The 20,151-nt window shown below is 35.0% G+C and overlaps 2 protein-coding genes across 2 annotated transcripts; both read left to right on the forward strand.

Moving 5' to 3' along the window:
• Positions 1–727: 727 nt before the first annotated feature.
• On the forward strand, positions 728–4,968 carry LOC135844886 (cytochrome P450 4g1-like). Its single transcript, XM_065363280.1, has 5 exons — positions 728–1,041; positions 1,777–1,845; positions 2,001–2,172; positions 2,288–2,467; positions 4,466–4,968. Exons 2-5 carry the CDS (start codon positions 1,813–1,815, stop codon positions 4,648–4,650), a joined length of 570 nt encoding a protein of 189 aa, XP_065219352.1. The 5' UTR covers positions 728–1,041; positions 1,777–1,812; the 3' UTR covers positions 4,651–4,968.
• Positions 4,969–5,455: 487 nt separating this feature from the next.
• LOC135844853 (cytochrome P450 4C1-like) lies at positions 5,456–12,664 on the forward strand. The gene is made up of 12 exons (XM_065363234.1): positions 5,456–5,785; positions 5,872–5,975; positions 6,134–6,215; positions 7,030–7,218; positions 8,133–8,202; positions 9,893–10,019; positions 10,553–10,607; positions 10,740–10,846; positions 10,986–11,054; positions 11,136–11,307; positions 11,760–11,939; positions 12,052–12,664. The coding sequence occupies exons 1-12, from the start codon at positions 5,620–5,622 to the stop codon at positions 12,237–12,239; spliced, it is 1,509 nt and encodes a 502-aa protein (XP_065219306.1). The 5' UTR covers positions 5,456–5,619; the 3' UTR covers positions 12,240–12,664.
• Positions 12,665–20,151: the final 7,487 nt, after the last annotated feature.

The raw sequence follows: 20,151 nt of genomic DNA on the forward strand, positions 1-20,151 counted from the left end.
TTTACTTTGAAAGTTGAAATTTCCATAAAATTTTACTCAATGAAGTCAAAAAGCTACGATTTACTTCGCAGTACCCTAATTTCAAAATGCTCAGTCCATTGGAGGTGGTTTCAAATCGTTCTGAGGCATAAAGATGTATTCTGGAAATTCTAGATCTTCAAAAAGTACATTAATACCTCAACAATAATTTTTTCGGTCAATTTGGTAAAATGTTGATTTCTTTCGCATTTTTCGACCAAAATTGGATTTTAAAAAATCAGAAAAAAAAACAAAAAATACACTTTAGCAACTGAATGTTGGCTGGTGATATATTTTGAATGTTCTTTCGATTTAGGTTTGTCCATGTTGAAATTTTTTCAGCCAATTGGGATACCTTTTTTATTCGCCTTCAAGAATCATCATAATGAACATATAATAAATCAGGGTGTCTACTAAATCCAAAAAACAAAATTTCGTACCTTTTTCGTACTTTTATCGTATTTTTTTCGTACAATATATTTTTAATAATCATACTTTGAATTTACATGGAGGGGAGGGGGTGTATCATGTCATTTCGGCCACAAAAATCAAAATTTGAACGTGCTGAGCAGTGTGGTCTGGGCCATCAAGAGCCAATGTGAGACCAGAACGAATATAATTTGCCCATAGAGGTCTTTTGAGAGGGAGGGGTTTGATTGAAAATTGGTCAACATAAATAGGAAAAAAATACCCATTTCGCTGATTGATGTCATAACCATAAGACTTACAAAAATTTTCACTTTCTGTTTTCAATTTTTGGGGGCTCAAATGTGATTTTTTTCCAATTTTAAAAGAAGAAAAAAATTTGCCCGAACGAAGCAAGGGCGAAAGTTTTTGAAAATTTGATTTCGCGAGGGCAAAAACTTTGGAAAATTCGTATTTTGAAAGAGCTATAAAAAAACAATGTTTTTTAAAATTTTCGAATTGGAAAGATTTTTCTAGGATGTGAATTTTGATTTTTTTTAAAGTCAGAGAACAGGCGCCAGTGAAAGTGAAAACTATTGAAAAAATGTATTTCGAGAAGTAAGTATGCGAGAATTTTATTTTTTCACTTTGAAACTATAAAAATTGAATACTAAGTTGATATATTTTTTTCAAGAATTTCAATTTTTAAAAAGAAAAGAATCCCAAGCGAAGCGAGGGCAAAAGCTTTAGAAAATTGTAGTTCGAAAAGTACTAGAACAATATCAATTTTAATGCAAGAAATTTTTTTTCATCTCAATTTTTTAAAATTTTATCAATGGTTTGTTGAAATTGGTTGCGGGGAAAAGGCACTAAATTGGCCCGAGCGAAGCGAGGGCAAAAGCTTTTCTAAATTTTGTAGTTTCAAGAAGCAAAATAGTAGTAATTTTGATGTGAAAAAGCCAGTTTTTCCACCAATGACATTTTTAAAGGTTTGTTAAAAACTAACTATGTATCTAGACCTACCTACTTTCCAAACATAATTATGAATAATTTGAGAAATAGAAAACAATAATTTAGCCCGAGTGAAGCGAGGGAAATTTTTTTTGAAAAAATAAGAATTTTGAGGATATATTGGTGATTTTGTTGGCAAATTAACAATGGAATCCTTTCAAAATTTCGTACAAATTTCGTAAATTTCGCACATTTTTGACGTTTTTTCGTACTTTTTTGGGTCATTTTCAAATTTCGTGCTTTTTTCGTAAATTCGTACTTTTTTCGTGCTGTAAACACCCTGTAAATGTAATGTGATTCTGATAAATGGGTTTCTACAATGGGTAAATAATATGTTTTCAGGCAATCGAAACTACAGGACTGAATCTTTGTTTTTCAATGCTGATGTTGGCCATTAATCAGGATATTCAGGTAGGTAGTCTATATTCAATTCACACCCGACTACGTACTAACAATAAGTCAAACTATGTAGTATCAATCGTGCACGTAATTCAGTTCTGAAATGATGCAAAAAGCATGTCTCATTAAAACGAATTCAAATCGTTCAATTTATCTATCTCTTACAGCAAAAAGTTTACCAAGAAATCGAAGAGTTATTTAAAGACAACGACACTCTCGCCGCAGATCATTTGTTCAACGATTTGAAATATATGGAGCAATGTATCAAGGAAACATCTAGAGTATTTTCTCATGCCGTAATCACCACCAGACGTACTCATAAAGAATGCACACTGAAAGGTAAAATCATACTTTCAAGAATTTACCCTCATCCCCTCGACACAAGCACTCGTCACAACTAATCCATTCTTACTTATTTGATTAAAACCTGCATTCATTATTTTATGTAATGTAGATAACATGGTCATACCAGCCAACACGTTCGTCGTACCACTTCTGTTCTTAGCCAATCAAGACCCTGATTTGTATGAAAATCCTCAAAAATGGGATCCGGAAAATTTCAACGAACAAGCGGTCCTAAATCGTCCAAAAAACAGCTTCATGAGCTTCGGATACGGGCCCCGATCTTGTATAGGTATGTTAATTTTCAAAAGAATAGTCCGGCAAATCACAATATGAGTAATTGCAACCCCCGCCCCCGCCGATCCTCAGGGACAACTTTTTTCTTGAAGGGGACATCCTAAGAAACATTTTAAAGCAAACTTGCCTAAAAAAAAGTTGGCCTTACCTACAAAATGACGGCCATTTTGATTGACAGGTCAGCCGAAATCGCAGATTTTGCGTTTCAACCGAAAATTTTCTGACTTTACAAAAGTAGATCAAAAGATCATGCAAAAATTTATCACCTGTCAAAATTTCAAGTGCTAAAGTGCGTTTTTCGATTTTTGGTGAATTTTTGAAAATTGAATCTAGACCAAAAATGAGGGAAAAATCAAAATTTTACCAAATTGACCAAGAAAGCTGAAATTTGGGATATACCCTATTTTCAACATGCCAAATCGATTGGAAACGGTTTCAACCCGTTTTGAGCCGTCCTGGAGCCTCCAGCAGATTTTTGAAACTCGAAATGTCCACAAAATTACATCAAATTGGAGCTGTAAAGCTGAAATTTATTCTAAAAACTAACTTCAATACACTACGAAGTACTGCAGGTAAATTTCAAGTCATTTTGGAGCCTCCAGCAACCTTTTTGAAAATTACTGGAGCTCCCAGTAGATTTTTGAAACTCTAAATTTCCCCAAAATTTCATCAAACTGTGGTGGAGAGTCGAAATTCATTCTTCAAACTAATTTTAACACCCTCTGAAGACAACTTCAGGTGGGTTCAAGTCATTTTAGAGCCTCCAGCGACTTTTTTGAACGTTACTGGAGCCTCCAGTTGATTTTTTATATGTACTTGAAATTTCCCCAACATTAATTTATCAAATGGAGTTGGCAAGCTGAAATTTACTTCGCAGACTACATGGTGGTTTCAAATGGTTTTGAAGCGTCCAGCTACTTTTAGGAAATTTCAATTTTCCAAAAAAAACGTCATACAACCTTTCAAAAATTCGCTGGAGGCTCCAAAGTGAGTTGAAATCCACCAGCAGTCCACTTCGTAGCGTATTGAAATTAGTTTGAAGAATGAATTTCGACTCTCCACCACAGTTTGATGAAATTTTGGGGAAATTTCGAGTTTCAAAAATCTGCTGGAGGCTCTAGTAACGTTCAAAAAAGTCGCTGGAGGCTCTAAAATGACTTGAACCCACCTGAAGTTGTCTTCAGAGGGTGTTAAAATTAGTTTGAAGAATGAATTTCGACTCTCCACCACAGTTTGATGAAATTTTGTGAAAATTTAAAGTTTCAAAAATCTGCTGGAGGCTTCAGGAATTTTTAAAAAGTCGCTGGAGGCTCCAAAACGACTTGAAATTTACCTGCAGTACTTCGTAGCGTATTGAAATTAGTTTTTAGAATAAATTTCAGCTTCACAACTCCAATTTGATGGAATTTTATGGGAATTTCGAGTATCAAAAATCTGCTGGAGGCTCCAGAACTGCTCAAAACGGGTTGAAACCGTTTTCAATCGATTTGGCATGTTGAAAATAGGGTATATCCCAAATTTCAGCTTTATTGGTCAATTTGGTAAAATTTTGATTTTTCCCTCATTTTGCCCTAGATTCGATTTTTAAAAATTCAACAAAAATCGAAAAACGCACTTTAGCACTTGAAATTTTGATAGGTGATAAATTTTTGTATGACCTTTCGATCTACCTTTGTAAAGTCTGAAAATTTTTGTGCAAGTCCTATGTTGAAACGCAAAATCTGCGATTTCGGCTGACCTGCCAATCAAAATGGCCGCCATTTTGTAAATAAGGCCAAGTTTTTTTTGGGCAAGTTTGCTTTAAAATGTTCCTTAGGATGTCCCCTTCAAGAAAAAAGCTGTCCCGGAGGATCGGGGGGGTGCAATTACTCCTATTGTCATATGCCGGACTAGAAAGCAATTGAGTAAATAATTTGAATTCAAACATGTAATTAATTATGTAGCACGGTAGACCACATAAACTTACACACGAATTAATTTTCTGTATTTGTAGGAATTAGATACGCTATGCTTTCGATTAAAACGCAAATGGTGTACATCTTACGAGATTATCATTTGTCAACCAATATCAAAGAATTGACGAAAGAGCATTTGAAAACAGATCTGTTCGTAAGGAGTACAATCGGGTTTCCTATAAAATTTACGAAGAGAAAGGGTCTAAATCTTGTAGATTTCTAAGAAGTCCTGTGCTCGCTCGCTCACTTACCAATTGGCAATTACCAATAAGAAGACGATTGAAACACTACACCTATTTCTCCACTGTGACTGGAAGAGAGCTTAAAAATTGCTCAACACCGAAAAGTCCATTCGAAAAGTAAACTTGGTTACCATATAAAATTTTCAAGAAGAAAGGAGATCGAAAATAATAATACGATACGAAATTAGATGTTCAATTTATATACTTATTTTGAATTTGCTTAAAATACTCATAAATGGAATATTTAGACGTAATATATGTATTTACCTAATTTTTATCGCTGTTTTTTTCAATTATTATTAAATATCTACATTTTTTTTTTTTTTTTTTTGAAGATGCCAGATGAGAATTGAAGATAGCGCGATGGTTTATTTATAAGACTAATTATTCCACGCACAACATACAAAAATCCATGATATGAAACAACTATGTAAATACGCGATGTTTTCAAGGTTATAACTAAATTAAAATTTTTCATCATGCTAGCAGTAATGTAGCGTTACTTTTGGCAGTTTTGGCTCACCCTATAGACATAAGTATTGGAATTTTCACCTCGGAAGTCTAGTTATGTTAATATGGAAACACTATTCCATATGCTGGCTAGTGCAGAAAGAATCGCCATCAATAAAATTAGAAACGTGTACGTTTACACTTGTTCTTTTTAATGATTCTAAATCGTCTAGTTGACTCATTCCGGGCTTTACCCCTCCTAAGCATGTCCGCTTTTCTTTAAGAGATGACAATCATTCGTTTTTCCAGTTTTATGCTTTCAAGATATGTACTATTATAGGTAGGTAGATGAAATGCATCGTAAAATTACACTTCACAGTCAAATAGGTAGATATGTACTATAGATAGACGGAGAAGTGTTCGAAGACGTGTTATTAGTTGGATTGATGCTCGCCAGCATCCTAACGCTATAGTAATTTCAGAGATATATCTACGTTACGATGATACTGATATTATTATTCGCGAGCTTAATTTTCGTAATAATTTTAATAAAATTAATCGATAAATTTAAAAATGAAAGATTTTATAAATTAATGAATCAATTTCCTTCGTATCCGACGTATCCATTGATTGGAAACTTGAATATGTTGTTCGGTTCTTTGAATGGTAAGTAGGTATCTATTTATTTTTCATCAAATGCAACACATCAAATGACAGATATTTCAAAAACTGTACTCGAACAATGCTTTCAGATTTACTGAAGAACGTGGAAAAAATAATGCTACCTTACGATCGTGTGTTTTTTTGGTTAGGTCCCTATCCTGTTTTATTTTTGAAAAAATACGACGATATTTCGGTGAGTTATCGCTCCTGAATGTTTTTATTCTCATTATTTTCTCAACATATTCGAGAGATCGGGTTTTAATTTTTTGGTTTAAATTTATCAACTTGAAGCTCAATGAAGAATTTTCATCACATAACTTTAATACATTCGTAAAAATTAATTTTCCACAGACCGTATTAAATCAGACTCAATACCGTGAGTTGCTTGGATTCGGACATCAATGGTTAGGAACCGGAATATTAAACGCCTCATGTAAGCACGCATTACACTTACATATGCTCACTAGATCGAAAGAGCACGTAAAAATACATCACTAGCCAAAATTTCAGATGCTAAAATATATTTTTAGATTTTTGGTCAATTTTTGGCGATCAAAATCTCACCAAATTGGCGTTTTTGTCCACCTAAATCGATTGGAGACAGTTTAGAACCATCTGGAGCAGTTCTGGAGCCTCCAGCAGATTTTTGAATGTTGAAATTTCAACGAAACTTTACGCAGTTTAAAAAATGTTCAGCCCAAAATTGGTAATAATTTTCGAAATTTTGAAAAAAGATGTCAGCGACCTGTCGAAACCATCGAATATTTCGTATAAGATGTTTTTAAAGCAATTTTGTATACCTAATTTTGAGCACAAAACTAAGTCATGATTTTCATGATTACTGATAGTAAAAAATTGGAGCTCAACGTTTGGTTGATCTTTAGAAATTATCATAACGATCCAAAAAATTATCATATGAATTTTGGGCTCGCAATTCCACAAAGTGCTTAAGAAGTCAAAACAGAAAAAATTAATTTTCTTCGGAAATTTAAAAATACCGAAAATCATGACCCAATTGAGGGCTCAAATCTCTTCAATAATGCTTAAAAACTATTTTTAAAAATCTCAGCACCAGAAGTTTTGGCTACTGATGAATTCCTAGATGCTCTTTCGACGTAGCAACATTTCAAAAATGTTTCGTCCTGTTGGGATATTTCCCTCGTGAAGTATCCAACACACTTTGTCAGTAAACTGACGAAGATTTCATCGCAAGTCAAAAACAAATTTTACACCAAATTCTTTTTCAGACGAAGAATGGAAAATATCGAGAAAAGTTTTAGCACCTGCTTTCACCTCGGAAATGCTCGCAAAATATGTAACTATTTTCAAAAAAAATTCTTCAGCTCTTGTGGATTTATTCAAACCAGCAGCAGATTCTGGTGAAGTAGTCGATATCTGGGAAGATGTCATACATACTAATATCGACACTATCGTAGGTAAGAGCAATTCGTTAAATGTTTCAGAGCCTCTTCCCCTGCCCCCCTGAAGTTCAAAATGAGACTTTTAGTATGCATATCAAGATGGTGCATTTCAAAAATAGTATTTTTTTTTGGAGGGGCGTATTTGAATTGAAATTGTATCGTTTGGATTTGGAAAAATGCCATGAAGGTTAACTTGACATTATCGTAGGTAAAAACCGATGTCGTCAAGCGACGTAAAATTGTCGATTGACGTCAATCATTCTGTAGCAAAATTTCCAACAAAAAAAAACGAAGAAGAAAAAGAAGACAATCAGCAATTGAAAATCAAGTTTTCTAGTCTAGGGCACTGATTCTGATCCTGAAAATCCGTGAACCCAGGCGAAAACCTGAATCCAAAATTTCGAATCATGCAATCTAATTTTAATTTTGGATCAAACGAGATTTTAAAATCAGATTTAAAGTCCTTAAATATGTACATGACGATTATCGAAAATTCGAGCTTCAAGTCCCCACTCTGTAGGTATTTTTGTTTCGGTTTCAAGATCAAACTGATTTCAAAATCAGAATCAGCATTCCTAAAAACTCAGACTCTCTCAAGTCCTCCTCTAGAAAACTCAGTTTTGGTTCTTCGGGTCAAACGGGTTTCAAAATCAGAATCAGCGTCTCTGTAAACCTCATCTTATTATTCAAAATTTTAGACCGAAGGCCCCCCCCTTCCTGAGACTTTAGAATGCTCAACTTTGATAACACAGGGTCAAACTAATTTCACTATCAAAATCAGCGCCTTTCGAATAATTTCAATAGGGTTTACGCATATCACTTTTTTCGGTACCTATTTTGAAATTGAATTTTTTTTAAATTTCCCCTCTTTTTATGTGTACCTATTCCATGTTTTGAAAATATGTACTCGACACATGTTTTCATTTCAGAAATCACACTGGGCGTAGGAATGCAAGGAATAGGACAGCAAGGAAAGGAATTCAATGAAGCGCTGCAAGAGTAAGATTAAGATTAATAGAACTATCTATAGTGCAAAAATATTTTTTTAAATTGGAATTTAAAAAAAAAATCGAATGGAATATGTAGGTACTTAATGTAATCTGATCTGATACTGAATTCTTGAATCAGAAAACTGAAATTCAGTTTCTGTATTGATAATCAATCCATAAATTTTATTCAAGTCTCGTATTTCTCAATTTTTTTCAAAAAAAGAAACTTTAGCAATCAAAGCTCTAAAAAGTAACCATAAAAATCGAACCTTTTAGGAAATTTTTTCGCAACAAAGTGACACTTTCTGCAATTTTTGGCGCAAGAGAAAACAATTTTTAGCAAAAAGCAAGACTTTGACAACTTACGAAGTACTGCAGGTGAATTTAAAGTCGTTTTGGATCCTCCAGCGATTTTTTTAAAATTCCTGAAGCCTCCAGCAGATTTTTGAAACTTTGAATTTTCACAAAATTTCATCAAATGGAGATGGAAAGCTGAAATTTACTCTACACTCCAATTTTAACACCCTCTGAAGACGACTTCAGGTGGATTCTAGTCATTTTAGGGCCTCCAGCGACTTTTTTTGAAAATTACTGGAGCCTCCAGTAGATTTTTGAAACTTGAAATTTCCCCAAAATTTCATCAAACTAAGATGGAGAGTCAAAATTCATTCTGCAAACTAATTTCAATACGCTACGAAGTTGACTGCTGGTGGATTTCAAGTCGTTTTGGAGCCTCCAGCGACTTTTTGAATGGTTGTATGGCGTTTTTTTGGAAAATTAAAATTTCCTATAAAAGTGGCTGGAAGCTTCAGAATCATATTTTGAAACCACCATGTAGTCTGCGAAGCAAATTTCAGCTTGCCAACTCCATTTGATAAATTAATGTTGGGGAAATTTCAAGTTTCAGAAATCCACTGGAGGCTCCAATAATTTTCAAAAAAGTCTCTGGAGGCCCTAAAATGACTTGAACCCACCTAAAGTCGTCTTCAGAGGGTGTTAAAATTGGAGTGTAGAGTAAATTTCAGCTTTTCATCTCCATTTGATGAAATTTTGTGAAAATTTAAAGTTTCAAAAATCTGCTGGAGGCTTCAGGAATTTTAAAAAAGTCGCTGGAGGATCCAAAACGACTTTAAATTCACCTGTAGTACTTCGTAGCGTATTGAAATTAGTTTCTAGAATAAATTTTAGCTTTACAACTCCAATTTGATGGAATTTTGTGGGAATTTCGAGATTCAAAAATCTGCTGGAGGCTCCAGAACTGCTCAAAACGGGTTGAAGCCGTTTCCAATCGATTTGGCAAGTCGAAAATAGGGTCTATCTCAAATTTCAGCTTTCTTGGTCAATTTGGTAAAATTTTGATTTTTCCCCTCATTTTTGTCCTAAATTCGATTTTCAAAAATTCACCAAAAATCGAAAAACGCACTTTAGCACTTGAAATTTTGACAGGTGATAAATTTTTGCATGATCTTTCGATCTACTTACCTTTGTAAAGTTTGAAGAAGTTCGTGCAAGTCCTATGTTAAAACGCAAAATCTGCGATTTTGGCTGACCTAGCTGTCAATCAAAATGGCCGGTCCCCTTTAAGAAAAATGTTGTCCCGGATGATCGGCGGGGGGTGGGGGGGTGCAATTACTCCTATTGTCATATGCCGGACTAGAACACGAGTCACGAGCCCTAAATTAATCTGTTATGAATTTCAGAGGAATATCAAGCGTGGTAAAACAGACGATAACACCTTGGCTGCAACCGAGTTTGATATACAACGTCTACCTAAAATTAACTGGAAAAACCAAACTCATACGTCAGTTGCAAGCTTTGCCAACAAAGGTAAGTATACGAAATACGAAATGAATCTATAAGCCAGTACGAAGAGCACAGGGGAAAACATTACACTGCATTAGAATCGTGCATTAAAACTCGTTTCAGAAAATTAAAAAAAAAAAAACTGGTTCATTTTTAGATGAAAACTTTTTTTGACTGTTTTTCTTAAAAGAGGAGGAACTACAGGGTGGTCCGGAAATCGTCCGCCAAAATTCAACCTGTAAGTAGATGGTACTCGAGCGAGGAGACGAACAAAAAATGTTATAATGACTGGTTGTCTGTCTCGCGAATGGGAACAGCCACGTGCTTCGCGAAACTTGTTTGCTAGTTTTGAAAAAATCATCAAATGGGTTGTGGGAATTATTTGATTGATTCTGACGCCATTACTTTACACAAATTTTAAATTTTCAATCAATTCAATTTTTTTTACTTCGATTTTGATAAGTATTTCCCTGTACACTTCGCACGGAATCTTGAAATTAATGCTTTCTATTTAATTGCGAAGGGAATCAATTATACTTAATCGAACATATTTTCAGATATTGAAAGATAAACTCAATGAGTTCAAAAGTGGAGAATATTCAGAAGAACAAGGTACGATATAAGCGATACCTACATTTTAATCCTAATTCCCATAGTTGGGGCAAAATGATCGATATCGTAATAGTAGGTAAAGGTATAATAGTAAAAAGGTTCTCATAATTATTCGAATTAATTTGCTTACAGTTAATTCATCGAAAGCTGTAATCGATCAACTTATCAGAGGAGGTTTATTAGAGCCCAGTTTTACAGACACACGAATGAGAAACGAACTAACACAAATAATCTTTACAGTGAGTATTATTTAAACCAATAATTAGTCTAATCGTAAATAGTGTCGAATGAACTCAGACGGAAGATGTTTACAAAATCTCAACCCGCCAAAACCAATCTCATAATCTCATCCTGGGCATAATTTTTTACTATTTTTAGGCAATCGAAACCACAGGACTAAATCTTTGCTTTACAATGTTGATGTTGGCAATTCATCAGGATATTCAGGTAGCACACACGTTCAAATTTCATTATGAATGATTATTAACGAAGCAAAATCTCAATCAAATCAATTCATTTATGTTGAAGCAAAAAGTTTACGAAGAAATCGAAGAGCTAACCAAAAATAACGATACTCTAACCGCAGATCACTTATTTAATGGTTTGAAATACATGGAGCAATGCATCAAGGAAACAACCAGAGTATTTTCTCACGCCATAGTTACCACCAGACGTACTCACAAAGATTGTATATTAAAAGGTAAAATTATTTTCCATCGATTCAGCTGTGACCAGCGAATTATTCAGAGGCGTGACAAAGTGATGTGTCGTGGGGGGGGGGCTGAAATTTTCTCAACTTTCTTCGCCAGATTCTCCCGATTTTTACCTCACACCACACCCCTTCCCACACTTTTTTTCATGCTAATTACCCAGATACGGTTCGAACAAATCTTGGAGGGGGGGGGGAGTTGAATACAATAATGTTGAATAACTTTAAATTTTCAATAACGATGCTTTTATAATTTATGTACTTGACAAAAATTTAAATTTGATTCAAATCTTGCGAAATTGCAAAATTTTTAAAAAAGCGAAACTGTCTGGCTTTTGTGGTTCTCTAGAGAGTTGACTGCAGACCCCCCCCCCCCCGATGGCACACTCAAAATGACGTACCGACAGAATACATACGTATGTACAACCCTACATTTGTTTTAGATAATACGATCATACCTGCCAACACACAAGTCACTTCAGTTCTACATTTAGCCAATCAAGACCCAGATTTGTATGAAAATCCTGAAAAATGGGATCCAGAGCACTTCAGCGAACAAGCAATGAAAAATCGACCAAAAAACAGCTTTATGAGCTTCGGATACGGGCCACGATCTTGCATAGGTTCGTAAATCTCCTAATTACACATGGCACATGGCTTTTGAGTAGCATACATATAAATTACAATATTAACACCAGAATCTTCAAAATTTTGAACAATTTTTTATGTTTTCAGGAATTAGATACGCGATGCTTTCGATTAAAACGCAAATCGTGTACATTTTACGTAACTATCGTTTATCAACGAATATTGAGACTTTTACGAGAGAGCATTTGAAAACAGATCTGTGTATAAGGAGTAGAATTGGTTACCCTATAAAATTTGAGAAGAGAAATGGTCGCAATTGTAAAGAATTTAAATAAATCTTGTACTGGAATTTAAATTTGAAAAAGTATTTTTAAGTTGTATCGTGATTTTCTTGAAATGCTTGTAAATAATTTTCTATGGCTTAGACATTTTTCTAATTTTTCATATCATTTTTGAGAATTTGGAAAAAAAGTATTTCATTTCATTTTTATGTGAATTTAAAAAAAAAACCAATTAAAGAAGAAAAGACATTCAAAAATCAAAAATATGCAAAAACTGATTTTCTCCTCATCATAAGCTAGCCACCAAATTGAACTGCAGCCTAGTAAATTTTTCCACTGTTTATAATTTAATTCCCATTGCAAAAGTTTTTTTTTTTTTTTTTTTTAAAAAAAAGAGAAAAGAAAACACCACCTCTTTTAGCTAATTTGAACCAGTAAAACATTTACTTAAAATGAAATAAATCAAACTTGAGCCACATTTTGTTGAAAATTTCCTTTTTGTAAGAAACCCGCAATCAGTTGTGTCCCAGCCCCCTCAGGGGATGGGTGGGGGGGCTTCCATTATTATCACATTGTCTCGAGGTACTCAACTTCAGCAGCGCATTCCTTCAAAACTATGGTACTGTACTTTGATCAAAACTGATTCCACAATTCGAAATGGTATTAAATTTTGAACTTCTTAAGCATTTTGAAGTTTTCAAAAGATGAAACTGAAAGTTGAACTTTCAAATTGAAAGTTCAAATTTCAAAATGGCGCTGTAAGTGGGAGTTACCATTTAAAATTCTGAAAAAATTTCCATAGATGTACCTATGGATGCTTTTATGAAATATTCAAATATTCAAGTTTCGAGATGGGATCTCCTAGTGGAGGGGGAGCACCCCCTCCCCCAATTTTGGGCAAAACTATCGAAAAAAAATTTGGGGCATGTGATATATCGAATGGCATGTTTTTGTTAACGCTGAACACGAATATGTCGTTAGATTTTTGATTGGACCCCATCCACGGCCCCCAGCACCTCCCCAAATGGGGTAAAAGTTCAAAATAGAGTTTTTTTCGTGCGACGCATCAAATAGTACGTTTTTGGTGACGCTGAACACAAATATAACGTCAGAATTTAGATTGGACCCATCCATGGTCCCCAACACCGCCCCAAGGGATCTAACCTAAAAAAAATGGTTTCAATCGTGTGACACATGAAATAGTAGGTATGTTTTCGGTATCGCTGAACACGAATATAGCCTTAGTTTTTCAAATTGACCTCACCCATGGCTCCCAGAACCTCCCCCCATTGTTAAAGGCAAAAAAATTTGTTAGAGGCCGTGAATGGGGTCCAACCAAAAATCTGACGTCATAATCGTGTTCAGCGTCACCAAAAACATACTATTTGATGCATCGCACGAAAAAAACTTTATTTTGAACTTTTACCCCATTTGGGGAGGTGCTGGGGGCCGTGGATGGGGTCCAATCAAAAATCTAACGTCATATTCGTGTTCAGCGTGACCATAAACATGCAATTCGATACATCACATGCCCCAGATTTTTTTTCGATAGTTTTTTCCAAAATTGGGGGAGGGGTGCTCCCCCTTCATTAAGGGATCCCATCTCGAAATTTGAATATTTCAAAACAGCATCCATAGGTACATCTATGGAAATTTTTTCAGAATTTTAAATGGTAGCTCCCACTTACAGCACTATTTTGAAATTTGAACTTTCAATTTGAAAGTTCAACTTTCAACTTTTGAAAATTTCAAAATGCTTAAAAAGTTCAAAATTCAATACCCTTTCGAACTGTGGAATCAGTTTTGATCAAAGTACCATAGTTTTGAAGGAATGCGCTGCTGAAGTTGAGTACCTCGAGACAATGTGATAATAATGGAAGCCCCCCACCCACCCCTGAGGGGGCTGGGACACAACTGATTGCGGGTTTCTTTTCTTACTACTAGGTGGGTAGATATTGTAAAAAAAATTGAGCGAAATCGAAAGACATTGTAGGGGGAGAAAGTAATTATTGTGCCCTAGCTCCGCAATGTAGGGGGTGAACAACTGCAAACTCAAGCACATTACTTCTGGTGATTCTCGATATAATTGCATTTCTTCACATAGATGCAATTATCCACCAACATTATGTCCTCTGACTCTTTCCTAAGGAGCCTCGTGAACCGGATTAAATACACGATTTTAACGGGGAACTTGATATCGTGAAGCGCGAAGTCATAAATAAGTAGAAAACGTCATAAGTTGATAAGTAGTTCAGGTAGGAAGCCCTGGTGGTAGATCTTCTCAGGGTTAAAGCGTACGAAGGAAATTATGACATCTCAATTAGCCAAATAAAAATTCATGTATTGGTACACGTAATATCACAGGTTGCTCAAATCATATACATGAATGAGTCTTCTATAATTAAATGATAATTATAAACTTCTAATAGAAAACGTACAGAAAATCGAATGCGTAAGATGGTGGCAGGCTTTCAACGTTTTTAGTTGCATATTGAGCCCAAAACCGAAAAAGCTCATATGCAACCCCCGAATCCCTCGAGGTCATGGCTAAGGACATCGCGTTCTCTGGATTGCTGTGTCTACTGACGAGCGTATAACCCCGATGCCCGAGTGCTAGTTACATTCCACAGTTCCTCATTTATGATCCTTTATGACTTATATTCCACGGTACTGTGGAGATATAAGAACGCGTAAGGCGTGACTCGGTATGTTGTTCCATAACGGATGGGATAAGTTCCATGGGTCCATAGAAAGCGTATCCGCGGCATAAATTGGTATTTCGAAGTCTTGGTCACCGAGGTATTCCACTGGGCAGCAAGAAGTCGAAAGCGTGAGGAGGAATGCGTACAACAATTTGATCAGCTAGCAAGGTAAACTGGTGGAACTAACAACTTAGGAAAAAACGCTCGTGCATGAACTTATAAAGGCGAAAGTTCAACGCAAAAGTAGCAGGGATGACGGATATTCTTACGTAGAAGTAGGGACATAACAGCGCGCGTCGCGTAGGTCTTATTGGCGGTATAAAATAGGTGGTGGAATCGCGGAAGGGTTGATGAGTCGCGAATATTTCCATCAACTGACGTCACGAATACCATAAAATAGAATGCGTATGACGTCACGAATACCTTGTATTTACGAGGAAATTTTCATTTTCTACCGCTTATACTGGAAGAAGTGATCATTTCTACCGCTACAACATGACTTCCAAAATCGCAATTTTTTGGTCGAATTGACATGAAATGACCCAAAACTGAAAAAAATTATAAATACAAAATTAAAAATTAAATTTTTTTTTTGGAAAATTTACCATTTTTAGTCAAAGTCCTACTGAATACATAGCTTCCCCTTTTTAAAATTTTTAAAATCAAAGTTTAAAAAAATCTCTGTGTCAAAATTCTTCCAAATACCCCGCTTTCAAAGAACCTTCCTTGGTCATCCCTTTCTATAAGGGCTCTCAAAGCTGGTAAAATTGTTTTAAAATGAAACAAAGTGGAGTCGATAATTTTTTTTAGTTTTCTAAAATCCAAAAACAAAATAATTTTTATGTTTTTAAATTGGTTTATTTTCTGAAGGAGCGCGAAGTTCCACTTTTTCACTACCTTTAGGGTGGAAGAGAAGGGGGTGGGGATTGTCAAAACCTTCAATGGTACTTTTCTGATGAAAACTAAAGACAAAATAATCATGATGTCGCCTTACTTCAGGTACCACCGAAAACACCAGTTCTACATATATGCTTATTATAAAAAAAAAAAAAAAAAAAAAAAAAAATTTTTGAAATTGGCAAAAATGATCAAAAAATGAGCACCACTGACTTCTAAAATATCATATCAACTCCTCCCAGTTTCATGAATGAAATGTTTCAATACTTTGGCATAATTAATGCGAAATATTTGCTCATACGAAGTCATTGGCCTCGAGACAATTTTAAAAAAATCAAAAAAGGGTGTATAAAAGTAGCCCCACAACATGGTATCACTTTGGAAGACAATAAACGCATTGACGATAGAAAAAAATACTGCACCGCTGTCGAAGGTCGAAGAATAAGAATAATTATTAAATACCGAAACGTAATTCGACTGGAATTTTTTAAAGCTCGTTTAAACTTTGAAAAAAAAATATAGTCGGGCGCAAATACATAGAAGATACGAGTAAAGCATTCACTTTAGACTAATTATTCGGCAAAACTACAAATTTATACTCATGTACCTACTCGTATCTATAAATAAACTCGGTACCTAGTCGTAGCCTAATTAAATAATTAGTTAATCCATGTTTTTTAATGTTACAACGAAATAAAAATTTTCATCAGAGCAAATTGCGGATTTTTATTCGTCTGAGAATATTTTTGGGTACTCGTTTCAGAACGTTATTAGAAAAAATACAGTACGTTATACAACACATTCAATAGGTGTTTTTTTCCCTTAAAGTTTTGTATATGGGAGGAAACCTGAAATGCTGAAATAGCACGAAATTGCACACTATGAGAAAAATTACCGAGGCTAAATTATTCAGCTTGCGATTCTACATGATTGACGTACCGCGAGCAACAAACTAATTAATTGTAAATTCGTACCTACATAATTACTTATTAAAGTTTAGGAAACTACATACATTCTGGCTCCAGGATAAATCTTCATATAAAAAAAATCATATGTAGGTAGTAGGTACTTATCTTTTTTATGATATGTATCAAGCTGTTTTCAAGTTGAATTTTTCTCACTTTACTTCTCCTACTTAAAAATACGTATACTCGAAAATCTTTTCCGTTTCCCAGATCAGATTTATAACTTCGGATTGTTCATTCAATTAAACTCAATTAAATACCAAATATCGTATGTAAGTTAGTGAAGTTTTTGTTCGATTAATAGCATCTTGATTTTTACGCGAATACTCGTAATTTCATACATTCTTAAGTATAAGTGCAACAAAATGCTGCTAATACTACTTGCGAGTTTAATTTTCGTGATCATTTTTACGAGTTTTATCGATAAATTTAAAAATAAAAGGTTTTACAAATTGATAAACCAGTTTCCTTCGTATTCGACGTATCCATTGATTGGAAACCTGAACATGTTGTACGGTTCTTTGAATGGTAAATTTTTCAATATATTTTCAATGCTCGAAACCACGCAATTTTGAGATATCGTATTCACCTCGAGGAATTTTTTCCGCATAAATTGCTTTCAGATTTACTGGGGAATTTGGAGAAAATAATGCTACCCCATGATCGCGTGTTTTTTTGGTTAGGTCCCTTTCCTGTTCTATTTTTGAAAAAGTACGATGATATTGCGGTGAGTTATACCTTGGTATTACAATTTTTTTCATTTTCAGTATTTTCTTAAAATTTGGGTGCCTCTGTTCTCGGATTTTTGAAATTTTTATCAAACATTATTGGGTAACTCCCACCCCTCCCCCTTGGCAACAATGACCAAAAAATGATTTTTCTGAAAAAAAAAGTCATACCTACTTTAACAAGTTCTAAATTCACCCAAAATGTAGAAAGGAGACAATGAGTCTAGCCACGTGAATTTTTTCAATTTTTTTTGGCCCCCATGCCCGGGGGGGGGAGAGATATGACAGAATAAAATTTGAAAATTTTTCCTCCTCATAGGTCATCCTCAAAAACTCTGAGAGTGGGAGGCAAAAAATTGTGAAAAAATTTCACGTGGCTAAACTCATGTCTCCTCTTATGTATTTTGGGTGACTTCAAAATCATCATCATCATCAAAAGTTGTATTTTATGACCTCCGGCATCTTGGCCTTTAACGTCAACAATCCAACCACAGAAATTAAATTAACAAATAACAAAAATATTTTATTCCAAACTCGTCGAAGCATCACTTTTTTCAGAAAAAAGTGTTTTTTCGCCATTATGAGTAGGGAGGGGTAATAGTCCGGCATATGACAATAGGAGTAATTGCACCCCCCCCCCGCCGATCCTCCGGGACAATTTTTTTCTTAAAGGGGACATCCTAAGGAACATTTTTAAGCAAACTTGCCAAAAAAAAAGTTGGCCTTACTTACAAAATGGCGGCCATTTTGATTGAAAGGTCAGCCAAAATCGCAGATTTTGCGTTTTAACATAGGACTTGCACGAACTTTTTCAAACTTTACAAAGGTAGATCGAAAGATCATGCAAAAATTTATCACCTGTCAAAATTTCAAGTGCTAAAGTGCGTTTTTCGATTTTTGGTGAATTTTTGAAATTCCAATTTAGGCCAAAAATGAGGGGAAAAACCAAAATTTTACCAAATCGACCAAGAAAGCTGAAATTTGAAATGTACCCTATTTTCGACATGCCAAATCGATTGGAAACGGTTTCAACCCGTTTTGAGTAGTTCTGGAGCCTCCAGCAAATTTTTGAAACTTGAAATTTCTCCAAAATTTCATCAAACTGAGATGGAGAGTCAAAATTCATTCTGCAAACTAATTTCAATACGCTACGAAGTTGACTGCTGGTGAATTTCAAGTAGTTTTGGAGCCTCCAGCGACTTTTTGAAAGGTTGAATGACGTTTTTTTGTAAAATTGAAACTTCCTAAAAGTAGCTGGAAGCTTCAAAACCGTTTGAAACCACCATGTAGTCTGCGAAGTAAATTTCAGCTTGCCAACTCCTTTCGATAAATTGATGTTGTGGAAATTTCAAGTTTAAAAAATCTACTGGAGGCTCCAGTAATTTTCAAAAAAGTCGCTGGAGGCCCTAAAATGACTTGAACCCACCTGAAGTCGTCTTCGGAGGGTGTTAAAATTGGAGTGTAGAGTAAATTTCAGCTTTCCATCTCCATTTGATGAAATTTTGTGAACATTTAAAGTTTCAAAAATCTGCTGGAGTCTTTAGAGATTTTCAAAAAGTCGCTGGAGGCTCTAAAATGACTTGAAATTCGCCAGAAGTCGTCTTCAGAGGGTGTTAAAATTGGAGTGCAGAGTAAATTTCAGCTTTCCATCTCCATTTGATGAAATTTTGTGAACATTTAAAGTTTCAAAAATCTGCAAGAGGCTCCAGTAATTTTCAAAAAAGTCACTGGAGGCTCTAAAATGACTTCAAATTCGCCAGAAGTCGTCTTCAGAGGGTGTTAAAACTGGAGTGCAGAGTAAATTTCAGCTTTCCATCTCCATTTGATGAAATTTTGTGAAAATTTAAAGTTTCAAAAATCTGCTGGAGGCTTTGGGAATTTTCAAAAAGTCGCTGGAGGCTCCAAAACAATTTGAAATTCAACTGCAGTACTTCGTAGCGTATTGAAATTAGTTTTTAGAATACATTTTAGCTTTACAACTCCAATTTGATGGAATTTTGTGAGAATTTCAAGTTTCAAAAATTTGCTGGAGGCTCCAGAACTGCTCAAAACGGGTTGAAACCGTTTCCAATCGATTTGGCATGTCGAAAATAGGGAATATCCCAAATTTCAGCTTTCTTGGTCAACTTGGTAAAATTTTGATTTTTTCCCTCATTTTTGGCCTAAATTGGATTTTCAAAAATTCACCAAAAATCGAAAAACGCACTTTAGCACATGAAATTTTGAAAGGTGATAAATTTTTGCATGATCTTTTGATCTACCTTTGTGAAGTTTGAAAAATTTCGTGCAAGTCCTATGTTGAAACGCAAAATTTGCAATTTTGGCTGACCTGTCAATCAAAATGGCCGCCATTTTGTAAGTAAGGCCAACTTTTTTTTGGGCAAGTTTGCTTTAAAATGTTCCTTAGGATGTCCCCTTCAAGAAAAAAGTTGTCCCGGAGGATCGGCGGGGGGGGGTGCAATTACTCCTATTGTCATATGCCGGACTATGAGGTGGGGGTTTCATCAAAATTTCAAAACTCCGAGGACGGGGGCACTTTACCTACGTAATTTACCCAGGAATATCTACCCTTTTCTCTGGGGATTGCTTATGCAAAAAATTGACGAGGCCAAAATTCAGGTCAATAGTGTATTTGTGGGTCTTCTACGATAAGTAAACATCGTGCTCGTTCGAC

Source organism: Planococcus citri, chromosome 1 (genome assembly GCF_950023065.1).
Source record: "Planococcus citri chromosome 1, ihPlaCitr1.1, whole genome shotgun sequence".
NCBI classification, from domain to species: domain Eukaryota; kingdom Metazoa; phylum Arthropoda; class Insecta; order Hemiptera; family Pseudococcidae; genus Planococcus; species Planococcus citri.